The sequence below is a fragment of the Staurois parvus genome, unplaced genomic scaffold (assembly GCF_062004578.1).
Source record: "Staurois parvus isolate SC_StPar_1 unplaced genomic scaffold, SC_StPar_1.0 ptg000449l, whole genome shotgun sequence".
Classification (NCBI taxonomy): domain Eukaryota; kingdom Metazoa; phylum Chordata; class Amphibia; order Anura; family Ranidae; genus Staurois; species Staurois parvus.
The window spans coordinates 4,205,889-4,231,920 of NW_028318245.1; the positions used below are offsets into that span (position 1 = coordinate 4,205,889).

A 26,032-nucleotide genomic window follows, 5' to 3' on the forward strand; every position below is an offset into this window, starting at 1 on the left:
TTCATATCCTTCACAATGACAGCAAAATCACTGAGAAGTAATTTTAACTCTGCGTGTGTATGATGGCTTTGAAAACAGGTGTTAAAGATGAACCATTCATGTCTAAGAGGTCAGCAGGTCATAAGCTTAGTTTTAAGAATAGCAATTGGAATGTAAAAAGATATTGATATGTAGTAGAACAAAGAAAGGATATGTCTTTTATAAAGAAAATCATGTCTAATCCATAATATAGTTAGTTGGATAATTATTTCATATAATCAATTTATTAGTTAGGAATAGTGTGTGATAAGTTTAGTATCAATTATTGTTGGTTATATGCATTTATGTGAACATTGCCTCTTTCTAAAGATATGTGAAGCCATTGTATATCATATGACAGTATCATGTATTTCTGTCGTCTAAGAGGTTTGAAGATGTCACACTAAGAATATACGTTTAGAAGGTTTACATATATGGACACTAAGAGTATAAATTTAGAAGGTTTACATATATGGACACTAAGAGTATAAGTTTAGAAGGTTTACATATATGGACACTAAGAGTATAAGTTTAGAAGAAGTACAAAAAAGGGTTTACTCATTTAGCTCACACTGAATTAGGAAATAACTGTTTAGTGGGTTGGTCTGGTAAAATATATATAAGATGTGCCTTAGAGATAGAGAGACACATACACTCATACATCAAGACATTATACAGCTGACATGCACTGACATATTTAAGGCCTGCAAAGCCTTGATACACCTGTTGTCTTCCTTGCCAAGACTGAAACACTTGTCATAGAACAGGCAAGAGATTAGACATTTCTCCAAAGCTTACTTCTTTTTCCATAATCTACAACTTTTGTTATATATTACTCTGTATTTTATTTTATCTTTTGTATTCATTTTTGATGCCAAGTGTGAATTAAATAAAAGTCACACTGTTTTAAATCAGCCTGGCACTAGAACAATTTGCCTCAAACGCCTAAAGACAGACACTTAAATAATATAAGTGTCACGATATTTAACAGTCCTAAATATAGAACCATTTATCCAACCGTCCATCCGGAGCCTCTGGTTTATAGACCGGATACGTCCTAAATATAGAACCATTTATCCAACCGTCCATCCAGAGCCTCTGGTTTATAGACCGGATACATCCTAAATATAGAACCATTTATCCAACCGTCCATCCAGAGCCTCTGGTTTATAGACGGGATACATCCTAAATATAGAACCATTTATCCAACCGTCCATCCGGAGCCTCTGGTTTATAGACCGGATACATCCTAAATATAGAACCATTTATCCAACCGTCCATCCAGAGCCTCTGGTTTATAGACCGGATACGTCCTAAATATAGAACCATTTATCCAACCGTCCATCCAGAGCCTCTGGTTTATAGACCGGATACATCCTAAATATAGAACCATTTATCCAACCGTCCGTCCAGAGCCTCTGGTAAACACAGCAATTGCAAGGTAGAAAGTCACTCAGATCAGCTCTGTACATTGTCTTTGTGATATGAGCCATTTATAATGACCATCAAGGGTGTTATAATATCTGTCTACAGAGATCATAGTCTTGTATGGATCATATCAATGAGGATGGAGGAGGACCCAAGTCACATGACTGAGATATTAGATCTCACCCTGGAAATCATCTACCTGCTCACCGGACAGGTGAGAATTCTGGTCACTCTTATCTCTACAGAACTAACCAGAGAGGTGAGGAGGATTCTGGGAGGTCACATGACATTATTGTTGCTCTTTTAATACAGAGTTTTCCACCCATGGTATCTGGTGACCATTTAACCATCACAGTCCCTTCGCCTTATTCCCTGAAACCCAAAAGGAACAATGAAAAGAAGATTCTAGAAGTCACCCAGAAGATCATTGATCTGCTGACAGGAGAGGTGAGTGGTGCCGGGAATTCTGGGACATTCTCCAGTAACAGACAAGGGATGTGTCTGGATGGTGACTGTATCATTGTGTGTGTCAGGTTCCTATAAGGTGTCAGGATGTCACGGTCTATTTCTCCATGGAGGAGTGGGAGTATTTAGAAGGACACAAGGATCTCTACAAGGACGTCATGAAGGACAATCAGCAGCCCCTCACATCACCGGGTAAGAGGAGACTTTATTGTAATGGAGAGTGCAGTACGGAGGGTCCACCTAGATCCCCCATCATCTGATAAACACATAGAAACAATGGATTCAGTCAGTGTGTGTGTTTCCTACAGATGGATCCAGTCATGGGAACCCACCAGAGAGATGTCCCCGTCCTCTGTATTCCTGGGATTCCACACAGGAAAGTCACACCATCCCTCACCATCAGGTAGATGGATCCAGTAATGGGAACCCACCAGGGAGAAGTCCCCGTCCTCTGTATTCCTGGGATTCCACACAGGAAGGTCACACCATCCTTCACCATCATAAGGTAGGTGGACTTGGTGATCCTGAACTTTGTGAGATGACATTCTTCTATGTAGCCTTTTACTTTAAAGGTATAGTTCACCTTTACCAAAAACTGTCCATACAGATATGAGGCATCTGTAGATAAAAACGAGTATTGTAGCTTTGACCAAAGTTGAACAATGTCCTTGCCTAAAGGTGTAGTCCATATAAATACCACATGAATCCTGACTGGAAAACTCGTAGGATGTTGCTAGGAGATGCTTAGCAATTATTTTTTTTTTTTTGTCCGCGGAGGTGCGAAAAACTAAAACCCATAAGGGAACAAAAAAAACGTGCAAGTGCAAAACACAAAAAAGTGCACTTAGGGGTGTGCTTTAGTCCACCCCCCGAGGGGTAGGACCTCTGCCCTGATCTCCAGGGCGCAAGGCTCCTGATAGGGACAAAGGTTTCCACATGGTCCACCTAGCCAAAAGGCCTGGCGGACTCCTTTCCTTGTGGCTAGCCGAAACCGACCACCAAGTACTAGGTAAGGGAGCTCTCCCGAAGAGAGAAACCCCAGGAACAGGGGAAGAAGGAACCTAATGGCCATGCATCCTCCCCCTAGACTTCAGGGCAGGCCCGAGGACCTGCACCCTCCATCCTAGTGAGAAAAAAATCCACACATAAAGTGAAAAGTGACAAAATGGTGGGAGAAAAATAAATAAATAAGTGGCCATGCAATTGTGCCCTGGCTGGGCCTTGAGGCCCATAGCAAAAAAAATTGCCCTGGAGATACCTAGCTGTTCACCATCACAGGAGCGAGCTCTTTCTCTGATTCAACCCCCCTCACATGTTCTCTCTCCCCCCTTATGCAGTAGCTCTGAACTCAGCGTTGGAGAGCTCACTCCTGTGATAGTGGAGGTGAACGGTAACACCTAGGCTTCTCCTAAAAACGTCCTAGAAGTTTCCTGTTAGGCTTCATGAGGTACTTAAATGGCCTACACATAGCATGGGCATTAGTCATCTTTGGTCAAGGCTCAAGTTCGTTTTTATCTACCTGCATAGGCATTTTTTTTTTTGTAAAAGTGAACTAACCCTTTAATGTTTACTTTTGCATCTGAGGTGAAGCCTTTACTTATTCCACTCCCACTTCCCAGCTGCCCCTTGGAGCACAGTATATGTTTCTTTCTTCTGTGGGTGTTAGGTCCAGTTACATGATATCATGGGTCCTCATTCTCCATGTGTTCCTCCACCAAGGGTGTCTTTTATAGATCTGCCTACAGTGTTAAATTAATGTTTTTCTACTATTATGGGGCTTAGAGTGAAGAACGGATTCATATAAAAGTTGCGATTAAAGAGGAAGAAGCAGAGACGTGTGTTGGGGGTGATCAGTCGTCCACAGAGGAGTTTGAGATGGCTATGAAGAGTGAACAGGATGACATTTCTCTACCTATCAACACTTGTAAGTACAGGCACTATTGAAGAAACAGTTCCAAGCACAAACATCGAGTTGGAGGAGGAGATACAGGACACCATATGGAAGGTCCATCTCCATTCCTCAATATAACGTCATGTTCCCAACAAATGAGGAGGAGATACTGGACACCATATGAAAGGTCCATCTCCATTCCTCAATATAACGTCATGTTCCCAACAAATGAGGAGGAGATACTGGACACCATATGAAAAGGACCATCTCCTTTTCCAACATGCCCGATAGCTCAAATTCGATGTTCTCTAGAGAACTGTCCGTTTCTGTGACCCACTAATGATGCGAAAGATTTTTGAATGAAAATTCTTTTGGAATTCGACCCGTGTATGGCCGGCTTTGGATCAATGTGACTACCGGGCACTTCAGGGATGTGCAATTCCTATCGCCTGACTCCGGGGACATGTAGTTCTGGGCAGGTAGGGGTTTTTTTTGCCTTTAGCCGTGCTGCGGGCAAGCAGCAGGGCTCACCAGTCAGGTGGAAGCATTCGGGCGGTAGCGCTGCCGCCTGATTGCTTCCACACAGCCCACGGTGCCAGTCTCTCCGCCCTGCCCGTTATGTCCCGGGCTCTGCTTGCCCATCTGCGGGCCCCCGGACTGGTTCAATGGGTGCCACGGTATGTGGTATAGAGTGAGGAGTGCGAACACATCTGCTCCCCTTCTTGTCCTGACCCGGAAGTGATGTGACGTCACTTGTCCTGACCCGGAAGTGGTGTGACGTTACTTGTCCTGACCTGGAAGTGATGTGCCATCACTTGTCCTGACCCAGAAGTAATGTGCCGTCACTTGTCCTGACCCAGAAGTAATGTGCCGTCACTTGTCCTGACCCGGAAGTGGTGTGACGTCACTTGTCCTGACCTGGAAGTGGTGTGGCGTCACTTGTCCTGACCCGGAAGTGATGTGACGTCACTTTCCCTAACCTAGAAGTGATGTGACGCCACTTCTGGGTCCCTATTTGACAGATTCCCAGTCATCGAGGCCGGGAAAGATTGTAATGCGGTGCAATGTGCACCACATTACATTCAGTGGAGCACAGGGTCGACGACATGGGGGGTCTTTTAGACCCTGGATGTCTCAAAAAAGAGAACCTGTCACCAAAAAATCATCACATAGGGGACTGTATGTTTTTGTGTGTATATATATACATATATGTGTATGTATGTATATGTGTATGTATATATATATATATATATATATATATATATATATATATATATATATATATATAAAATAAAAAAAGTTTTTAAATATAAACAGTATGGCCAGAGTAATGTATTGTTACCATAGTAACATTGTACTACTCTGGGGAAGTGATCAGTATTTTTTTCACACATTATGATTGCCTGTAGCAATGAATTTCACTGCTCTAGGCATGCATTTACAGCAACTGAATGAAATCAATTACAGGTAAATCAGTGTTTTTTTTGTTGTAATTGTCATGTGATTAGCTGTCATTGGCCCAGTCTCTACCATGTGATTAGTGCGACCAATCACAGCTAGCAACACAATTGTATACAATGGATGGCATGAAAGGAGGCCATCCATTGTTTACAATTGTCATGCGACCTGCTGTGATTGGCCGCAGCGATCACATGGTACGGGCAACGGGCCAGTGCACAGATTGGTCATCAGCTGTGTCTGATGGACACAGCCAGTGACAGATCTCGCCGGATAGCTGCGTCGACCTGAAAGAACGTCATATGACACCCACCCGGATCGAAAAAGTGTCCCGCCCGGCCAACAACAAAATGACAGCCGGGCAGGGCTCTTATTAAAAAAGATAAACTGGTTAAAATTCAGGCAATCCAATGCAGAAACCAACCGCCAATGAAGCCTAATGCCGGCCATAGACGGTTTGAAAAATCAGCTGAATTTCGCACTGTTAGTGTGTTAATTGGTCGGCCGTTTTTCGGGTTTGCACTTTGAGATTATCAGTCATGTTGAAAAATTTGCGGCCGATTTGGACGATCGACCGATTTTTCCCGGCAATGGTGGCCAAATCGGCCGATCGTTTAAACGATAAAAAAAATCGGCGCAAGAGCCGTGACCTGCAAGGGACAGACGTTATGATTTAGTCGTCCGATTTTTTTTTTTAAACCATTGGTGGTAACGTCGGCCAAACAAACGACTGATTTTTCATTTATCGTTCGAAAAATCGGCCGATGTTCGACCCATCTATGGCCTGCATTAGTCGTAGCTATTGAATAGTAAAGAATCTGCAGATCATATATGGACTTGATGTGAACACTTTTCTGATCGATTTTGGAGGGAGAACAGGAGCCCAGCTGTGAGATCGACATTTCCACTTATTCCACTGACTGCGAGAGGAGCTAAATCTCCAGTTATCTGTGAATTCTGACATTTCTTCCATTTCTCTCCATCAGATGGCGCTGATGTCAGGAATTCCTCGGAGAGACTTCTTCTATTATCTGCTGATTGGAAGTCAGAAGATAATGCCATCACACAGGATTCTCCAGGAGTGAATCCAAATACACCCAATATCCATCACAGACCTTCCTGTCCGGAGACATTAATGGATCCCTCTGAGCAGGGGGAATCTTCTGACCAATCACATACTAGGAGTGCAAATGTCCATTTAGGATCTCACACTGCAGAGAGATCAACAGATCCATCTAATCCCAAGGAATCTTCCTCACCCCATGAAGGAGCTCACAGAGGGGACAATCTATTCTCATGTTCAGAGTGCGGGAAATGTTTCTCTCGAAAAAGAGCGCTTACTGAACACCAGAGAATTCACACGGGTGAGCGTCCCTTTTTTTGTACAGAGTGCGGGAAATCTTTCATTTGTAAAAGAAGTCTTGTTAAACACCAGAAAAGTCACATGGGCAAGCGTCCTTATTCATGTTCAGAGTGCGGGAAATCTTTCACTGAGAAAAGTGTCCTTCTTAGGCATCAGAAGATTCACACGGGTGAGCGTCCTTTTTTATGTTCAGTGTGCGGGAAATGTTTCACTCATCAAAAAGACCTCGTTAGACACCAGAGAATTCACACAGGTGTGCGCCCTTATTCATGTTTAGAGTGTGGGAAATCTTTCACACAGAAAGGAGACCTTGTTATACACCAAAGAAGACACACGGGTGACTGTCTTTATTTATGTTTAGAGTGCGGGAAATCATTCACTCAGAAAGGAGGCCTTGTGAAACACCAGAGAATACACATGGGTGAACGTCCTTTTTCATGTTTAGAGTGCGGAAAATCTTTCACTAGGAAAGAAAGTCTAGAAAAACACCAGAAAAGTCACACAGGTGAGCGTCCTTATTCCTGTTTAGAGTGCGGAAAAACTTTCACTCAAAAAGGAGATCTTGTTAGGCACCAGAGAATTTACACGGGTGAGCGCCCTTATTCATGTTCAGAGTGCGGGAAATCTTTCACTGAAAAAAATGTACTTCTTGGACACCAGAGAATTCACACGGGTGAGCGTCCATATTCATGTTCAGAGTGCGGGAAATCTTTCAGTCAAAAAGGAGGACTCATTCAACACCAGAGAATTCACACGGGTGAGCATCCATATTCATGTTCAGAGTGCGGGAAATCTTATACTCAAAAAGGAAACCTTCTTAGACACCAGAGAATTCACATAGGTTAGTGTCCTTATTCATGTTCAGAGTGCGGGAAATGTTTTATTCAGAAAGAAGGCCTTGTCAAAGTGCTGGAAATTTTTCACTAATTAAGGAAACCTTGTACAGCATGAAAAATTTCATGTGAGTGAGCGTCTTTATTCATGTTCAGTGTGCGGAAAATCTTTCACTCAACGAGACCTTTGTTAACATCAGAGAATTCACATGGGTGACCTTCCTTATTCATGTTCAGAGTGCGGAAAATCTTGAACTAATAAAGGAAATCTTGGTAAACATCAGAATATTCATACAAGTGAGCGTCCATATTCATGTTCAGTGTGCGGGAAATGTTTCTCTTATAAAGGAGACCTTGTTATGCACCAGAGAATCCACACGGGTAAATGTCCTTATGCTTGTTCAGAGTGCGGGAAATCCTTCCCTCTAAGTAGAGATGGTTAAACATCAGAGAGTACACACTGGGGAGCGTCTTTATTCATGTTCAAAGTGTGGGAAATGTTTTATTCTGTAAGAAGGCCTTGTTAGACATCAGAGTTCACACTAGTGAGCGTCCTCATTCATGTTCAGAGTGCGGGAAATCTTTCCCTAATAAAAAAGTTCTCCTTACACAACACAGAATTTACACAGCCAGGCATCTTTATTCATGTTCAGAGTGCGGGAAATCTTTCACTGATAAAAAAAAAGTTCTCCTTAGACACCAGGAGATTAAATGTCCTTATACTTATTCAGAGTGCGGGAAATCCTTCACTCAAAAAGGAGAGAATGATAAACATCAGTGAGTACACACAGGGGAGCTTCCTTATCCATGTTCGAGTGTGGGAAATGTTTTATTCGGAAGGATGGCCTTGTTAGACAACAGAGAGTTCACACAAGTGACCGTCCTTATTCATGTTCAGAGTGCAGTGCACTGATAAAAAAAAAGTTCAACTTAGACACCAGAGAATTCAGTAGCAGGTGACTGCCAGGGTCAGAGACGTAGTCAGGATGGGCCAGGTCATACATGATGAAGCAGAAGTGTGGTCAGGTAGAAAGTTGGGATCAATACCAAAGAAGCAGTCAGAGCGAGGTTCAGGTAACTGGCCGAGGTCAGAACCAGAGAAGCAGGCAGCCTTCTGGGATAACAGAGCACCAAGTGCACTGGACACTGAATCTGTGTCGGGACAAGTGAGCTGAAACAATTACTGCCCAGTTATTGCTTATAGAGAATTGTTTACAGTTTTAAAGGGACAGATTCACATGCACCACCTACAGAAAGGCCCCAATGATAGCCGGATAATACTGCCAGTTAGGTACTTTATACCCACTTCCAGGGTATGAACAACTGAGCTGAACCAATAGCTGCCCACAGTTAATGCCTGTAGAGAACGCTCTTTTGGCCCATCGACCGTCCATTGTTTGCAGTTTTAAAAAACAGATTCACATGCACCACCTACAGAAAGGCCCCAATGATAGCCGGATAACACTGCCAGTTAGGCACGTGGTACTTTATATCTACTTCCGGGGTACCCCTTCTCAGGAACACATGTACCCACCCACAATCAGGGCTGTATGCATGAACATAAGGGCATTTCCTTTGGTTTGTTAATGTCTATATTTCCCACGGTTTCTACCAGTTAAAACGTGGGTTTTACTTTTTGCAGTCCGTTTAATGCCCTGTTATAGATTGTTGCACATTCTATTTTGTCTGGCCTGTTCAGACTTGTTTAGTTGTCTGTTTACTGGTGTATGCATGGTCTAACCTGCCTTGCCGTAATACATCTCTTTGATCAACCAAGTTGCTTGTGGCCTGTTTTCTGAGGTTTTCAGAGGACTGAGCCTTGGGAGAACCCAATTGTGAGGACTTAGCCTTCTGAGACAACAGACTACCAAGCACACTGGACTCAATCTGTGGTGTAACAGGAGTGATGAGCTTAACCAATAACTGTCCACAGTTAATGCCTATAGAGAATGCTCTATAGCAGCCCATCAGCCGTCCATTGTTTGCCATTCTTAAAAAACAGATTCACATGCACCACCTACAGACAGGCCCCAATGATAGCCTGATAATACTGCCAATTAGGCACCAGGTACTTTATATCCACTTCCAGGGTTCCACTAGTCAGGAACACACGTACCCACCCACAATCAGGGCAATATGCGTGAACATAAGGACATTTCCTTTGGTTTGTTCATCTCTATATTTCCCACAGTTTTTTACCAGTTAAAACGTGGCAGCATACGAACGCTTAAGTTATAAGTGTGATCGGCCTTCAATCTACAGGTGAAACTCGAAAAATTAGAATATCGTGCAAAAGTTCATTTATTTTAGTAATGCAACTTAAAGGTGAAACTAATATATGAGAGACTACATGCAAAGCAAGATAGTGATATGTCATAATTGTGATGATTATGGCTTACAGCTCATGAAAACCCCAAATGCACAATCTCAGAAAATGAGAATATTACATGCAATCAATAAAACAAGGATTGTACATAGAACAATATCGGACCTCTGAAAAGTAGAAGCATGCATATGTACTCAGTACTTGGTTTGGGCCCCTTTTGCAGCAATTACTGCCTCAGTGCGGCGGAGCATGGAAGCTATCAGCCTGTGGCACTGCTGAGGTGTTATGGAAGACCAGGATGCTTCAATAGCGGCCTTCAGCTCTTCTGCATTGTTCAGTCTCATGTCTTTCATCTTTCTCTTGGCAATGCCCCATAGATTCTCTATGGGGGTCAGGCGAGTTTGCTGGCCAATCACGCACAGTAATCCCACGGTCATTGAACCAGGTTTTGGTGCTTTTGGCAGTGTGGGCAGGTGCCAAGTCCTGCTGGAAAATGAAGTCAGCATCCCCATAAAGCTCGTCTGCGGAAGGAAGCATGAAGTGCTCCAAAATCTCCTGGTAGATGGCTGCGTTGACCCTGGACTTAATGAAGTACAGTGGACCAACACCTGCAGATGACATGGCTCCCCAAATCAACACAGACTGTGGAAACTTCACACTGGACTTCAAGCATCTTGCAGTGTGTGCCTCTCCATTCTTCCTCCATACTCTGGGTCCTTGGTTTCCAAATGAGATGCAAAAGTTGCTCTCATCAGAAGAGCGGACTTTGGACCACTGAGTAACAGACCAGGTCTGTTTTTCTTTAGCCCAGGTAAGGCGCTTCTAACGTTGTTTGTTCAGGAACGGCTTGACAAGAGGAATACGACATTTGAAGCCCATGTCCAGGATCCGTCTGTGTGTGGTGGCTCTTGATGCACTGACTCCAGCCTCAGTCCACTCCTTGTGAAAGTCCCCAACACTTTTGAATGGCCTTTTCCTGACAATCCTCTCCAGGCTGCGGTCATCCCTGCTGCTTGTGCACCTTTTTCTTCCACTCTTTTCCCTTCCACATAACTTTCTATTAATGTGATTTGATGCATCACTTTGGGAACATCCAACTTCTTTTTCAATTACCTTTTGAGGCTTTCCCTACTTATGGAGGGTGTCAATGATGGTGTCAGGTCAGCAGTCTTTTCCATGATTGTGATTCCTACTGAACCAGACTGAGACACCATTTAAAGGCTCAGGAACCCTTTGCAGGTGTTATGGCTTAATTAGCTGATTAGAGTGGGACACTTTGAGCCGAGAATATTGCACCTTTTCACAATATTCCCATTTTCTGAGATTGTGGATTTGGGGTTTTCATGAGCTGTAAGCCAAAATCATCACAATTATGACAAATCACGGCTTGAACTATCTTGCTTTGCATGTAATGAGTCTATCTCTTATATTAGTTTCACCTTTTAAGTTGCATTACTGAAATAAATGAACTTTTGTACGATATTCTAATTTTTCAAGTTTCACCTGTATAACCAGGTGTGTCAGTGGGGAGCGTGCAATTTAAAACATTGTGGCAGAACAGAGAACCCATCACCTCAAGTGGTGCATGTGAGGGTGAGCGCCACATACCCAAAAAGATTAAATTATAGTAATACAGTTGATTAAGGGAATATCTGATTGCCTCATGGGCGATCAGGAAGGAATTTTTTCCCAGCAGGAGCAAATTGGATCGTGATTTGCTGTTTTTTTTTGCCTTCCTCTGGATCAACTGTGGGTGTAGGATTATAATTTTTTTTTTTTTTTTTTTTTTAATGGTTGAACTGGATGGATTTTGGTCTCTTTTCAGCCAGACTAACTATGTAAAGAGTAAATGATAGCATTCCAGTCTTCATATGAAACAGTACAGAACAACTCCAATACTTACATCACAGGCACCAAATCAATTGTCTAATATATGGGTAAGAAAAATGGCAGTTGTGACGGCAGGTGGGTAACACATTAACAATGATAAAAATACATGGAGCAACTGTGGAAATAGGACAATTTTTTTAATAAAGGGCAAGAAAAGGGCAATGACAGCAATACATGAAGGATAAAATGCAGGGACAAAAACTCAAGCCCGGTCTGCCTGTTGTTGATGCACTTTGCTAAAAAATGTGTATGGATCCTGCTCACTGATTACAGAAAGGATCACTGTAATAATCCCCACTAACCCGAGGCATCCAATCAGGATTCCCATCCTTACATTGGTGGTAAGCGAAGGAATTTTTGGATAGGTGGTCAGTGCAGAAGGACTTCCTTAGATGGATGGCCGTTGGAAAAAAGAATGTTCCTTACACTGTTGGTCCGTTGGGTAAAAACACTTATGGACTACCCAAAAGAATTCTGCAGTAAATGCATTGGGAGGAGCCCACAAAATAAGTTATTACAGATAGAGGGGAGTGAGGTGTCAGAGAATGTAGTGTGGATGGTGGGAGGAGAGCTGTCAGAGAATGTAGTGTGGATGGTGGGGGGAGGAGAGCTGTCAGAGAATGTAGTGTGGATGGTGGGAGGAGAGCTGTCAGAGAATGTAGTGTGGATGGTGGGGGGAGTGAGCTGTCAGAGAATGTAGTGTGGATGGTGGGGGGAGTGAGCTGTCAGAGAATGTAGTGTGGATGGTGGGAGGAGGAGGGCTGTCGGAGAATGTAGTGTGGATGGTGGGAGGAGAGCTGTCAGGGAATGTAGTGTGGATGGTGAGAGTAGGAGAGCTGTTAGAGAATGTAGTGTGGATGGTGGGGGGAGGAGAGCTGTCAGAGAATGTAGTGTGGATGGTGGTGGGGGGAGGAGAGCTGTCAGAGAATGTAGTGTGGAGGAGAGCTGTCAGAGAATGTAGTGTGGATGGTGGAGGAGAGCTGTCAGAGAATGTAGTGTGGATGGTGGTAAGAAAGCTGTCAAAGAATGTAGTGGTGATGGTGGGAGGAGAGCTGTCAGAGAATGTAGTGTGGATGGTGGGGGAAGGAGAGCTGTCAGAGAATGTAGTGTGGATGGTGGGGGGAGGAGAGCTGTCAGAGAATGTAGTGTGGATGGTGGTGGGGGGAGGAGAGCTGTCAGAGAATGTAGTGTGGATGGGGGAGGAGAGAGCTGTCGGAGAATATAGTGTGGGTGGTGGGGGAGGAGAGCTGTCAGAGAATGTAGTATGGATGGTGGAGGAGGAGGAGAGCTGTCGGAGAATGTAGTGTGGATGGTGGGGGAGGAAAGCTGTCAGAGAATGTAGTGTGGATGTTGGGGGGGGGACCGGTGTCAGAGAATATAGTGTGGATGGTGGAGGAGAGCTGTCGGAGAATGTAGTGTGGATGGTGGGAGGAGGAGAGCTGTCAGAGAATGTAGTGTAGATGGTGGGGGGGGGGGGGGAGAGCTGTCAGAGAATGTAGTGTGGATGGGGGAGGAGAGCTGTCAGAGAATGTAGTGTGGATGGTGGAGGGGAGCTGTCAGAGAATGTAGTGTGTATGGAGGAGGAGAGCTGTCGGAGAATGTAGTGTGGATGGTGGAGGAGAGCTGTCAGAGAATGTAGTGTGGATTGTGGAGGGGAGCTGTCAGAGAATGTAGTGTGTATGGAGGAGGAGAGCTGTTGGAGAATGTAGTGTGGATGTTGGAGGAGAGCTGTCAGAGAATGTAGTGTGGATGGTGGGGGAGGAGAGCTGTCAGAGAATGTAGTGTGGATGGTGGGGGAGGAGAGCTGTCAGAGAATGTAGTGTGGATGGTGGGAGGAGAGCTGTCAGAGAATTTAGTGTGGATGGGGGGAGGAGAGCTGTCAGAGAATGTAGTGTGGATGGTGGAGGAGAGCTGTCAGAGAATGTAGTGTGGATGGTGGGAGGAGAGCTGTCAGAGAATGTAGTGTGGATGGTGGGAGGAGAGCTGTCAGAGAATGTAGTGTGGATGGTGGGAGGAGAGCTGTCAGAGAATGTAGTGTGGATGGTGGGAGGAGAGCTGTCAGAGAATGTAGTGTGGATGGTGGGAGGAGAGCTGTCAGAGAATGTAGTGTGGATGGTGGGAGGAGAGCTGTCAGAGAATGTAGTGTGGATGGTGGGGGAGGAGAAGTTTGGCACCCTTTTTCTTTGTCCCCCCCTTATTATTATACAGGATTTATATAGCGCCAACAGTGAGAGCAGCGATTTAAAATGTGAATTCCTACTCTTACCCTATATTCTTCCCCCCTCCCCTACTTCCTCCATAGTCACCGTGACGTCCGTCCTCTTCCTCCGTAGTCACTGTGATGTCCAACCTCTTCCTCCGTAGTCTCTGTGATGTCCGTCCTCTTCCTCCGTAGTCTCTGTGACGTCCGTCCCCTTCCTCCGTAGTCACCGTGACGTCCGTCCTCTTCCTCCGTAGTCACCGTGACGTCCGTCCTCTTCCTCCGTAGTCACCGTGACGTCCGTCCTCTTCCTCCTTAGTCACCGTGACGTCCGTCCTCTTCCTCCTTAGTAACCGTGACGTCCGTCCTCTTCCTCCGAAGTCACCGTGACGTCCGTCCTCTTCCTCCGAAGTCACCGTGACGTCCGTCCTCTTCCTCCGTAGTCACCGTGACGTCCGTCCTCTTCCTCCGTAGTCACCGTGACGTCCGTCCTCTTCCTCCGTAGTCACCGTGACGTCCGTCCTCTTCCTCCGTAGTCACCGTGATGTCCGTCCCCTTCCTCCGTAGTCTCTGTGATGTCCGTCCCCTCTGTGATGTCTGTCCTCTTCCTCCACAGTCACTGTGATGTCCCTCCTCTTCCTCTGTAGTCTCTGTGATATCCGTCCTCTTCCTCCGTAGTCACTGTGATGTCCTTCCCCTTCCTCCGTAGTCACTGTGATGTCGTCCTCTTCCTCCGTAGTCTCTGTGATGTCGGTCCTCTTCCTCCGTAGTCACTGTGATGTCCGACCTCTTCCTCCATAGTCACCGTGATATCCGTCCTCTTCCTCCATAGTCTCTGTACCAGAGGAGCTTACACTTTAATGTCCCCTCCCCCACAGTCACACAGTATTATTATTCATTGCACGGCCTGTCACTGAAAGGAATGGATGACGCAGTATCAGGCAAAATGCTGGAACATGATGTAGAATGCAGCACTTATATTTCACTCAGCTTTAGTGATCTCACCTCAAAATGGCCAGACAGGAAGTGATGGAAAGTAGAGACAGGTAGTGATGTAAATGTATAAACAGGAAGTTTCAGGTGAATTGGAGGGAAGTAGATAGGAGACATTTCTGGAACTGGCAGCAGAGGAGGTAATAAGATCTTATTTTATATTAACACCCAGTAACCCCCCCGTCTGTCCTCTTCCTCCACAGTCACCGTGATGTCCGTCCTCTTCCTCCACAGTCACCGTGATGTCTGTCCTCTTCCTCCACAGTCACCGTGATGTCTGTCCTCTTCCTCCCTAGTCTCTGTGATGTCTGTCCTCTTCCTTCCTAGTCTCTGTGATGTCCGTCCTCTTCTTCCTTAGTCTCTGATGTCCGTCCTCTTCCTCCCTAGTCTCTGTGATGTCCGTCCTCTTCCTCCCTCTCCCTAGTCTCTGTGATGTCCGTCCTCTTCCTCCCTAGTCTCTGTGATGTCCGTCCTCTTCCTCCCTAGTCTCTGTGATGTCCGTCCTCTTCTTCCCTAGTCTCTGTGATGTCCGTCCTCTTCTTCCCTAGTCTCTGTGATGTCCGTCCTCTTCTTCCCTAGTCTCTGTGATGTCCGTCCTCTTCTTCCCTAGTCTCTGTGATGTCCGTCCTCTTCTTCCCTAGTCTCTCTGATGTCCGTCCTCTTCTTCCCTAGTCTCTCTTATGTCCGTCCTCTTCCTCCCTAGTCTCTCTGATGTCCGTCCTCTTCCTCCCTAGTCTCTGTGATGTCCGTCCTCTTCCTCCCTAGTCTCTGTGATGTCCGTCCTCTTCTTCCCTAGTCTCTGTGATGTCCGTCCTCTTCTTCCCTAGTCTCTGTGATGTCCGTCCTCTTCCTCCCTAGTCACCGTGATGTCCGTCCTCTTCCTCCATAGTCACCGTGATGTCCGTCCTCTTCCTCCATAGTCACCGTCATGTCCGTCCTCTTCCTCCATAGTCACCGTGATGTCCGTCCTCTTCCTCCATAGTCACCGTGATGTCCGTCCTCTTCCTCCATAGTCACTGTGATGTCTTTTATGGTTTATAGAATGTATACATCCTAAATATAGAACCATTTACCCAATCGTCCATCCGGAGCCTGTGGTTTATAGACCGGATACATCCTAAATATAGAACCATTTATCCAACCGTCCATCCAGAGCCTCTGGATTATAGACCGAATCCATCATCACAGCAATGACAAGATACAAAGCCAATAGATTGGCTTTGTAGATTGTTTTGTGATCAAAAAAAAAAAAAACAAAAAGAAAAAAAAAGGTGAAGTGTCATTTATACGCAACACTCCCAATGCTCCTCTATTGTTAAACATATGGCTGTAGCGAAGTGCTTAAAAGATGAACTTTTTAACCAAATTACTTACCAGTAATGCAAGTAGTCCACTCTGTAAATCTTCCCTGAAACTTTTTTTTCTAGAATTAATAAAGCACTGTGATCCATATGTACAAACAATTCCACCGCAGTCCCAGTGAATCGGTGCTTAATAATAATAATATTAAATGAAAAATATATTTTTTACAAAAATCAAATATTTTCAAAAATATTGAAAAACAGAAACGAATGAAATTTTTTTTTTTTTTTTCTTTGCATATTTACAATTTTGCGTATTGTAGTTTGTTTTTTGTTTTGTTTTTTTTCAGTTTTTCAAGCAATCATGGTTTTGATGCTGAATATTTTTGACATTTATTGACCCAACACAGACACATTTGTGAAGGCCATACATGGGCCGATATCCGCCCAAATTTTCTTTCGAAAATCATCACCAAGAATTTTTGTTCAAATTTCATTTCAGTAGTGGGCCGTAGCAACAGCTGATTTTTCTGCGGCCATCGAAGTTGAATGATCAGGCATTTTGGAAATTTTTTGAAAAACGAACAAATTCTTAACCAATGATGAGAGAAAAAGTAAAAATAAATGAGCATAAGTTGTGACTTGGAAAGAAAAGAAGATTCCCGGCCACAAAAATTATTTTCTGTACCAACATGAGGTGAAATTGAAGGCTTGGTTGGTTGAATTTCGAGATCAATGGTGGCACCATCAGATTACAAAACGAACCAAATGTCCAATTCTCTAAAGAAAATTTGTGCTGAATTCAACCCGTGTATGGCCTGCATTCATTTTGAACGGAGAGTTTAAAATGAATCGACTTGTCCATGAGTTATAATGACCAGCGAGGGCGCTATATGATCTGTCTACAGAGATCAGAGTCTTGGATGGATCACATGATCACATCAATGGGGATGGAGGAGGACCCGAGTCACATGACTGAGAGGATATTGGACCTCATCCTGGAGATTATCTACCTACTGACCGGAGAGGTGAGGAGGATTCTGGGAGGTCACATGACATCACTCTCATCTCTATTGATAAAACACAGACCTGACTGGAGAGGTGAGGAGGATTCTTCGAGGTCACATGACATCACTCTCATCTCTATTCATAAAACACAGACCTGACCAGAGAGGTGAGGAGGATTCTGGGACTTCACATGATGTTATTGTTGCAGAGTTTTCCTCCGGTGAAGTCTGGTGACCATCTAACCATCACAGTACCTCCACCTCATTCCCTGAAACCCAAGAGGAACAATGGCAAGAAGGTTCTAGAAGTCACCCAGAAGATCATTGATCTGCTGACAGGAGAGGTGAGCGGTGCCGGGAATTCTGGGACATTCTCCTGTAACAGACAAGGGATGTGTCTGGATGGTGACTGTATCATTGTGTGTGTCAGGTTCCTATAAGATGTCAGGATGTCACTGTCTATTTCTCCATGGAGGAGTGGGAGTATTTAGAAGGACACAAGGACCTCTACAAGGACGTCATGATGGACAATCAGCCGCCCCTCACATCACCGGGTAAGAGGAGACTTTATTGTAAAGGAGAGAGCAGTACGGAGGCTCCACCTAGATCCCCCATCATCTGATAAACACATAGAAACAATGGATTCAGTCAGTGTGTGTGTTTCCTACAGATGGATCCAGTAATGGGAACCCACCAGAGAGATGTCCCCGTCCTCTGTATTCCCGGGATTCCACACAGGAAGGTCACACCGTCCCTCACCATCATCAGGTAGGTATGACTAAGCATGGAGATCTAAACATGTATCCCAAGCTATGAAATGACATTCTTCTATGTAATTTCATGCTCTCTTTTACAAACCTTTTACTATCATCTTCGGGATTTAGGGGGAAGAACTGAAAGAGATCAAATGTGAAATTGAAGAGGAAGAAAAGATGTTGGTAAGTGGAGATCAGCAGTCTATGGAGGAGGGTTGTTCTCTGTATTCCTGGGATTCTACACAGGAAGGTCACACCATCCCTCACTGTCATCAGGTATGATCTCTTTCAGGTGAACCATCCCTTTAATCACTTTTACATCTGAAGTGAAGCCTTCGCTCATCACATTTTCAGCTCTCCCTTGGAGCACCCCCCATTTTAATTTTTCCCTTTACTCTTTCTATGCTTTTATTTGTCTTCTATATATCTGCCTGAAGCTTTAAATTCATGTTTATTTTCTACTATTTTGGGGCTTAGAGTGAAGAACAGATTCATATAAAATCTGAGGTTAAAGAGGAAGAAGTGGAGACGTATGTTGGGGGTGATCAGCCGTCCACAGAGGAGGTTGACATGATGATGAAGAGTGAACAGGATGAAATTTCTGCACCTATCGACACATGTAAGTAGAAGTAAGATCGCGCTGTTAGTGGTGGTTAAGCTGCACCCAACAAATGAGGAGGAGATACTGTACACCATATGGAAGGTCCATCTCCATTCCTCAATATAACGTCATGTTCCCAACAAATGAGGAGGAGATACTGGACACCATATGGAAGGTCCATCTCCATTCCTCAATATAACGTCATGTCCCCAACAAATGAGGAGGAGATACTGGACACCATATGAAAGGTCCATCATTCCTCAATATAACGTCATGTTCCCAACAAATGAGGAGAAGACACTGTACACCATATGAAAGGTCCATCTCCATTCCTCAATATAATGTCATGTTCCCAACAAATGAGGAGAAGATACTGTACACCATATGAAAGGTCCATCTCCATTCCTCAACATAACATCATGTCCCCAACAAATGAGGAGGAGATACTGGACACCATATAAAAGGTCCATCTCCATTCCTCAATAGAACGTCATGTTCCCAACAAATGAGGAGGAGATACTGGACACCATATGGAAGGTCCATTTCCATTCCTCAATATAACGTCATGTCCCCAACAAATGAGGAGGAGATACTGGACACCATATAGAAGGTCCATCTGCATTCCTTAATATAACGTCATGTCCCCAACAAATGAGGAGATACTGGACACCATATGGAAGGTCCATTTCCATTCCTCAATATAACGTCATGTCCCCAACAAATGAGGAGGAGATACTGGACACCATATGGAAGGTCCATCTCCATTCCTCAATATAACCTCATGTCCCCAACAAATGAGGAGGAGATACTGGATACCATATAAAAGGTCCATCTCCATTCCTCAATATAACGTCATGTTCCCAACAAATGAGGAGAAGACACTGTACACCATATGAAAGGTCCATCTCCATTCCTCAATATAACGTCATGTTCCCAACAAATGAGAAGATACTGTACACCATATGAAAGGTCCATCTCCATTCCTCAACATAACATCATGTCCCCAACAAATGAGGAGGAGATACTGGACACCATATGGAAGGTCCATCTGCATTCCTTAATATAATGTCATGTCCCCAACAAATGAGGAGGAGATACTGGACACCATATGGAAGGTCCATTTCCATTCCTCAATATAACGTCATGTCCCCAACAAATGAGGAGGAGATACTGGACACCATATGGAAGGTCCATCTCCGTTCCTCAATATAACCTCATGTCCCCAACAAATGAGGAGATACTGGATACCATATAAAAGGTCCATCTCCATTCCTCAATAGAACATCATGTTCCCAACAAATGAGAAGGAGATACTGGAAACCATATGGAAGGTCCATCTCCGTTCCTCAATATAATGTCATGTTCCAAACAAAATGAGGGGGCATCTCCATTACTTCCCATAGCTATCATTAACGCACAAAACAATTTCACCCAATGTGCCAAAGTATTTTGTGGTTTTGTATCCGTTTTGGTTTATTTTCATATTCTAATGTTACATCTGTTCTAAGTTCCATGCTAGAGCTCTGTAAGAACCAGTTCATAGTATGAATCGCACAGGAACGCACAGTGCACATGCCATCCAGCTACATTCATTTGAATGAGCTGAAATCTCACCGGGCTGCAGCAAAAGCAGTGCACAGCAACCAGATTACATGGTACTTCTGTACCATGTGATCTGGTACAGGCAAATGCACTGCATTTGGGGTGTCATTAGCATTGCAGTGACACCTGCTGCAGATCGCAAGTGTGGTGCGTTTTGAGCGCTGTGCAGGATACGCGCATGGAACGCGAGTTTTCGTCAATTCATTCTGGTGTGAAGTGGCCCTAAAACTATCGACTCCTAGACCAACGTGTGTTATCACTGACATTTATAGAAAAGTGTTCACATTGGAGTCCACATATGATCTACAAATTCTTTAAAAGCAAAAATTCAGGCAATCCAATGCAGTAACCAACCGCTAATGAAGACTAATGCAGGCCATACATGGGTCGAATTCCGAACGATTTTTCATCCGAAAATCAAAAACGTTGTTCACTCGGTAATCCGGCGGTGCCATCAATGATTTCAAAAATCGGCTGACTGAGTCATAAAGTTCACCCCCATATAACGGGGGAAACTTATGTTCCTTCCAGGTTGTGGCCCATGCGCATATTCTTTTTCGGAAAAACGATGGTACGATTTGACCATCGAGATGAAAATTGGTCATTTTTCATGCATTTTCCAACATGCCCGATCATTGAGAAGGCTGCCATTGACCCACTAACAGAGCGAAAATCAGCCGATTATTCTTAGGTCCGATTTTCATACGAAAAATCGGTCAAATTTCGACCCATGTATGGCTGGCATTAGTCATAGCTCTTTCATTTTAACCACCTCCCGTCCGGCCCATGTATATAAACGACCGGACGGTGGCAGTGCAGGGGCGGGTGGACGTTTATAAACGGCCTCCCCGCCTCCTGCTTGTGCGCGCTCCCTGGGAGCGCACAGCACCGCGATCCGTTGCCCGCTGTGTCTTCCGGACACAATGGAACACCGATCGCGGTACGGGACCTCTGTGTGAGGTCCCGATCATGTGATCACTGATTGGCCAATCAGTGATCACATGAAGAGTAGTAAGCAAGATGTCACTTCTTACCTCATTGCTTACTACGTGTGAAATCTGTGAATGAACACAGAGGTCACATGGTACAAGGCCATTCACAGCAGCCTTATATCATGTGACAAGCTGTGACCAATCACAGCTCTCACAGTATTTCTCAATGGCTGCAAGAATGCAGCCAGGGAGAAGGAGAAATGATTGCTTTTACAGCCTTTATGGGTGTAAAAGCAATCAGTGTAAAAAAAAAAATCATCACCCCCCCACAAGTAGTACAGTGTCACCATGGTGACACTGTACTGCTAGGGTGACAGTATGTAAAAAAAAAACCAAAACATAATATAAAAAAATTAGAAAAAATGTAAGAAAATTTTTTTAAAAGTATAATTTTTGGTTATAAACTAATTTGGGTTATTTCTTTTTTCACTAAAAAGATAACGGAATAAATTTTGGCCGAGATTTATGATGAAATAATATTTATTTGCAAAATTTTAGAAGAAAAACACTTTTTTTCAAAATTGTTGGACTTTTTAATTTACATAGCAAAAAAAATAAAAATCCCAGCGGTGAATAAATACCAACAAAATAAAGCTTTATCTGTCTCAAAAAATGATAAAAAATTCATATGGGTAAAGTGTTGCATGACCGCGCAATTGTCATTCAAAGTGTGATCGCGCTGAATGCTGAAAATTGGCCTGGACGGGAAGGGGGTTGAAAGTGTCCAGACGGGAAGGGGGTTGAAAGCGTCCGGGCTGGAAGGGGGTTGAAAGCGTCCGGACTGGAAGGGGGGTGAAAGTGTCCAGACTGGAACGGGGTGAAAGCGTCTGGACTGGAAGGGGGGGAAAGCGTCCGGACTGGAAGGGGGGGAAAGCGTCCGGACTGGAAGGGGGGGAAAGCGTCCGGACTGGAAGGGGGGAAAGCGTCCGGACTGGAAGGGGGGGAAAGCGTCCAGACTGGAAGGGGGTGAAAGCGCCTGGACTGGAAGGGGGGTGAAAGCGCCTGGACTGGAAGGGGGGTGAAAGCGCCTGGACTGGAAGGGGGGTGAAAGCGCCTGGACTGGAAGGGGGGTGAAAGTGTCTGGACTGGAAGGGGGGGAAAGTGTCTGGACTGGAAGTGGTTAAAGAATCTGCAGATCATATATCGACTCGGTGTGAACACTTTTCTGATCGATTTTGGAGGGAAAACAGGAGCCCAGCTGTGAAATCGAGATTTCCACTTATTCCACTGACGGGGGGAGGAGCTAAATCTCCAGTTATTTTGTGAATTCTGACATTTCTTCCATTTCTCTCCATCAGATGGCGCTGATGTCAGGAATTCCTCTGAGAGACGTCTTCTATTATCTGCTGATTGGAAGTCAGAAGATAATGCTATCACACAGGATTCTCCAGGAGTGAATCCAAATACACCCAATATCCATCACAGACCTTCCTGTCCGGAGACATCAATGGATCCCTCTGATCAGGGGGAATCTTCTGACCAATCACATACTAGGAGTGCAAATGTTCATTTAGGATCTCACACTGCAGATAGACCAACAGATTCATCTAATCCCAAGGAATCTTCCTCACCCCATGAAGGAGCTCACCGAGGTGAGCAGCTATTCTCTTGTTCGAAGTGCGGGAAATGTTTCTCTCGGAAAAGAGCACTTAATGAACACCATAGAATTCACACGGGTGAGCGTCCCTTTTTTTGTACACAGTGCGGGAAATCTTTCATTTGTAAAAGAAATCTTGTTAAACACCAGAAAAGTCACACAGGCGAGCGCCCTTATTCATGTTCAGAGTGCGGGAAATCTTTCACTGAGAAAAGTGTCCTTCTTGGGCACCAGAGAGTTCACACCGGTGAGCGTCCTTTTTTGTGTTCAGTGTGCGGGAAATCTTTCAGTCAAAGAGGAGGCCTCGTTCAACACCAGAGAATTCACACGGGTGAGCATCCCTATTCATGTTCAGAGTGTGGGAAATCCTATACTCAAAAAGGAAACCTGGTTAGACACCAGAAAATTCACACGGGCGAGCGCCCTTATTCATGTTCAGAGTGTGGGAAATCTTTCACTGTTAAAAAAGCTCTTCTTAGACACCAGAGAATTCACACGGTTGAGCGTTCTTGTTCGTGCTCAGAGTGTGGAAAATCTTTCACTCTGAAAGGAATCCCAGAAAATGCACACAGGTGAGCGGCCTTGATCATGTTCACAGTGCGGGAAATCTTTCACTCAGAAAAGAAGCCGTGATACACACCAGCGAGGACACGCTGCACTGCGTCCTCAAGGCATTCAAAGTGCAGGAAATGTTTTACAGATAAAAGAAGTCCGATTGGATATCAGTAAAGCCGCTGCTAATTCTTTCTACCAATGTACGATGGTTTTTACTGCTGGAACTGTTGAATCCATAGCATGACTGTAGGAAGAAAATGTTTAATTCATAAAGGCGGGGCATCCTGGGTAAAGTAATATCAGATTTATAGGTGGAGTTTGATGGGCAGAGTTTTCTTGCATTTTTTGGAAATTCCAGTAGGGGGGGATGTTGTGCCTGTTACAGTTTCTGTCCCCCCCCCCCACTTGGCAGTATCCCCAGTCGTCTTTATTCTGCATACATAGCACAGAGAGTGGAGACCCTCATAATTTATTACGGGGGGATGCAAAGAAAAAAGTAGAGAACTGTAACTCTGTGAGCCTCAGATTCTCCAAAGGTGGGGGGCAGGGAGGTCCAAGTGGTGTCCATTTCTCATCACCAAACATTGGGGCCATAGAGAAAATCTTCACGTTTTTAGGGGGGCGGTTTGAAAGTTCGGTACCTGCAGTCGGGTGCTCTGCCTGTTGCGTGCCCGCTTGTGTTCTCTCCCTTCCACCAGGTGCAATGCAACCTGGGAGTTGTAGTTCCCAAGTAGCATGGCGCCATGGAGAAGATTGAGCTGCAAACTACAGTCCCCACAAAACCCCCTGCAATCCAGAGGAGGAGGGAGAGAGCTTTTCCTGTGCATTTCAAGGGAGGTTGGGGTCTTTACCAGGAGAGAGAAGAGCAGCTCAGTGAGATTGCTGCATCCTACGCTCGGACACCCGAGAGAGAGAGAGGACAACGCCACGGAGGAAGTGCAGCCCAGAGAGCCAAAGGGTGCTGACCTGCTGCTGGGGTCTGTGCACAAAACCAGTGAGAACAGACCCTGTGTGGAGATTGAGTGTGTTCTGTGTCCTCAGAGCCAGAGGACTGAGCCTTGGAAGAACCCAATCATGAGGACTTAGCCTTCTGGGACAACAGACTACCGAGCGCACTGGACTCAATCTGTGGCGAAACAGGAGTGATGAGCTTAGCCAATAACTGTCCACAGTTAATGCCTGTAGAGAACGCTTCATAGCAGCCCATTAGCTGTCCAGCGTTTACAGTTTTAAAAAGACAGATTCACATGCACCACCTACAGACAGGCCCCAGTGATAGCCTGATAATACTGACAATTAGGCACCTCGTGCTCTATACCCACTTCCGGTGTTCCCCTTGTCAGGAACAAATGCACTCACCCTAAATTAGGGCTGTATGCAGAGGGTGAACATAAGGATATTTCCTTTGGTTTGGTAATGTCTATATTTTCCACAGTTTCTACCAATTAAGATGTTGATTTAACTTTATTGCATTCAGTTTATTGCCCTGTTATTGCTTGTTACACATCCTATTTTTTCTGGCCTGTTCAGAGCGAGGTTCAAATATCTGGCTGAAGTCAGAACCAGGGAAGCAGGCAGCCTTCTGGGACAACAGAGCACCAAATGCACTGGACACTGAATCTGTGTCGGGACAAGTGAGCTTAAATAATTACTGCCCACAGTTTTTGCCTATAGAGAACACTCCTAAGTTAGCAGCCCATCAGTCGTTCAGTGTTTACAGTTTTAAAAAGACAGATTCACATGCACCACCTACAGACAGGCCCCGATGATAGCCTGATAATTCTGCCAAGTAGGCACCTGGTACTTTATACCCACTTGTCCCCTTGTCAGGAACAAATGTACCCATCCTCAATTAGGGCTGTATGCAGAGGGTGAACATATGGATATTTCCTTCGGTTTGTTAATGTCTATATTTCCGACAGTTTCCACCAATTAAGATGTGGATTTAACTTTATTACATTCAGTTTATTGCCCTGTTATAGGTTGTTACACATCCTATTTTGTCTGGCCTGTTCAGACTTGTTCAGTTGTCTGTTTACTGGTGTATGCATTGTCTAACCTGCCTTGCCGTAATACACCGATTTGATCAACCAAGTTGCTTGTGGCCTGTTTTCTGTGTACTATTATAGTGTGGCAGCATTCTAATGCTTAAGTTTGATCGGCCTTCAATCTATAACCAGATGTGTCAGTGGGGAGCGTGCGAGTTGTGGCAGAACAAAGAACCCATCACCTCAAGTGGTGCATGTGAGGGTAAGCTCCACATAAAATCTTCTCCTCTTGAGAAGAGGAGATTAAGGGGGGATATGATCACCATGTATAATACATAAGGGGGTGTGATCTCAATGTATAATACATAAGGGGGGGGGGATATGGTCTCCGTGTATAATACATAAGGGGGATATGGTCTCCATGTATAATACATAAGGGGGGGATATGATCACCATGTTTAATACATAAGGGGGGATATGATCTCCATGTGTAATACATAAGGGGGATATGATCTCCATGTATAATACATAAGGGGGATATGATCTCCATGTATAATACATAAGGGGGGGATATGATCACCATGTATAATACATAAGGGGGGGATATGATCACCATGTATAATACATAAGGGGGGGATATGATCACCATGTATAATACATAAGGGGGGGATATGATCACCATGTATAATACATAAGGGGGATATGATCTCCATGTAGAATACATAAGGGGGGGATATGATCTCCATGTATAATACATAAGGGGGGGATA

General features: G+C 44.5%; 2 protein-coding genes and 1 pseudogene across 2 annotated transcripts; all 3 read left to right on the forward strand.

The window, feature by feature from the left end:
• The first annotated feature begins 396 nt into the window (after positions 1–396).
• Positions 397–7,742, forward strand: LOC149453382 (uncharacterized). The gene is made up of 6 exons (XM_089688383.1): positions 397–1,660; positions 1,759–1,893; positions 1,980–2,103; positions 2,220–2,416; positions 3,694–3,835; positions 6,247–7,742. The coding sequence occupies exons 1-6, from the start codon at positions 1,517–1,519 to the stop codon at positions 7,467–7,469; spliced, it is 1,965 nt and encodes a 654-aa protein (XP_089544509.1). The 5' UTR covers positions 397–1,516; the 3' UTR covers positions 7,470–7,742.
• LOC149453383 (uncharacterized) lies at positions 7,481–9,134 on the forward strand (annotated as a pseudogene).
• A 7,732-nt stretch (positions 9,135–16,866) lies between these two features.
• Positions 16,867–25,369, forward strand: LOC149453384 (uncharacterized). Its single transcript, XM_089688530.1, has 4 exons — positions 16,867–17,941; positions 18,058–18,111; positions 18,406–18,547; positions 22,422–25,369. Exons 2-4 carry the CDS (start codon positions 18,106–18,108, stop codon positions 23,294–23,296), a joined length of 1,023 nt encoding a protein of 340 aa, XP_089544656.1. The 5' UTR covers positions 16,867–17,941; positions 18,058–18,105; the 3' UTR covers positions 23,297–25,369.
• The last annotated feature ends 663 nt before the right edge of the window (positions 25,370–26,032 follow it).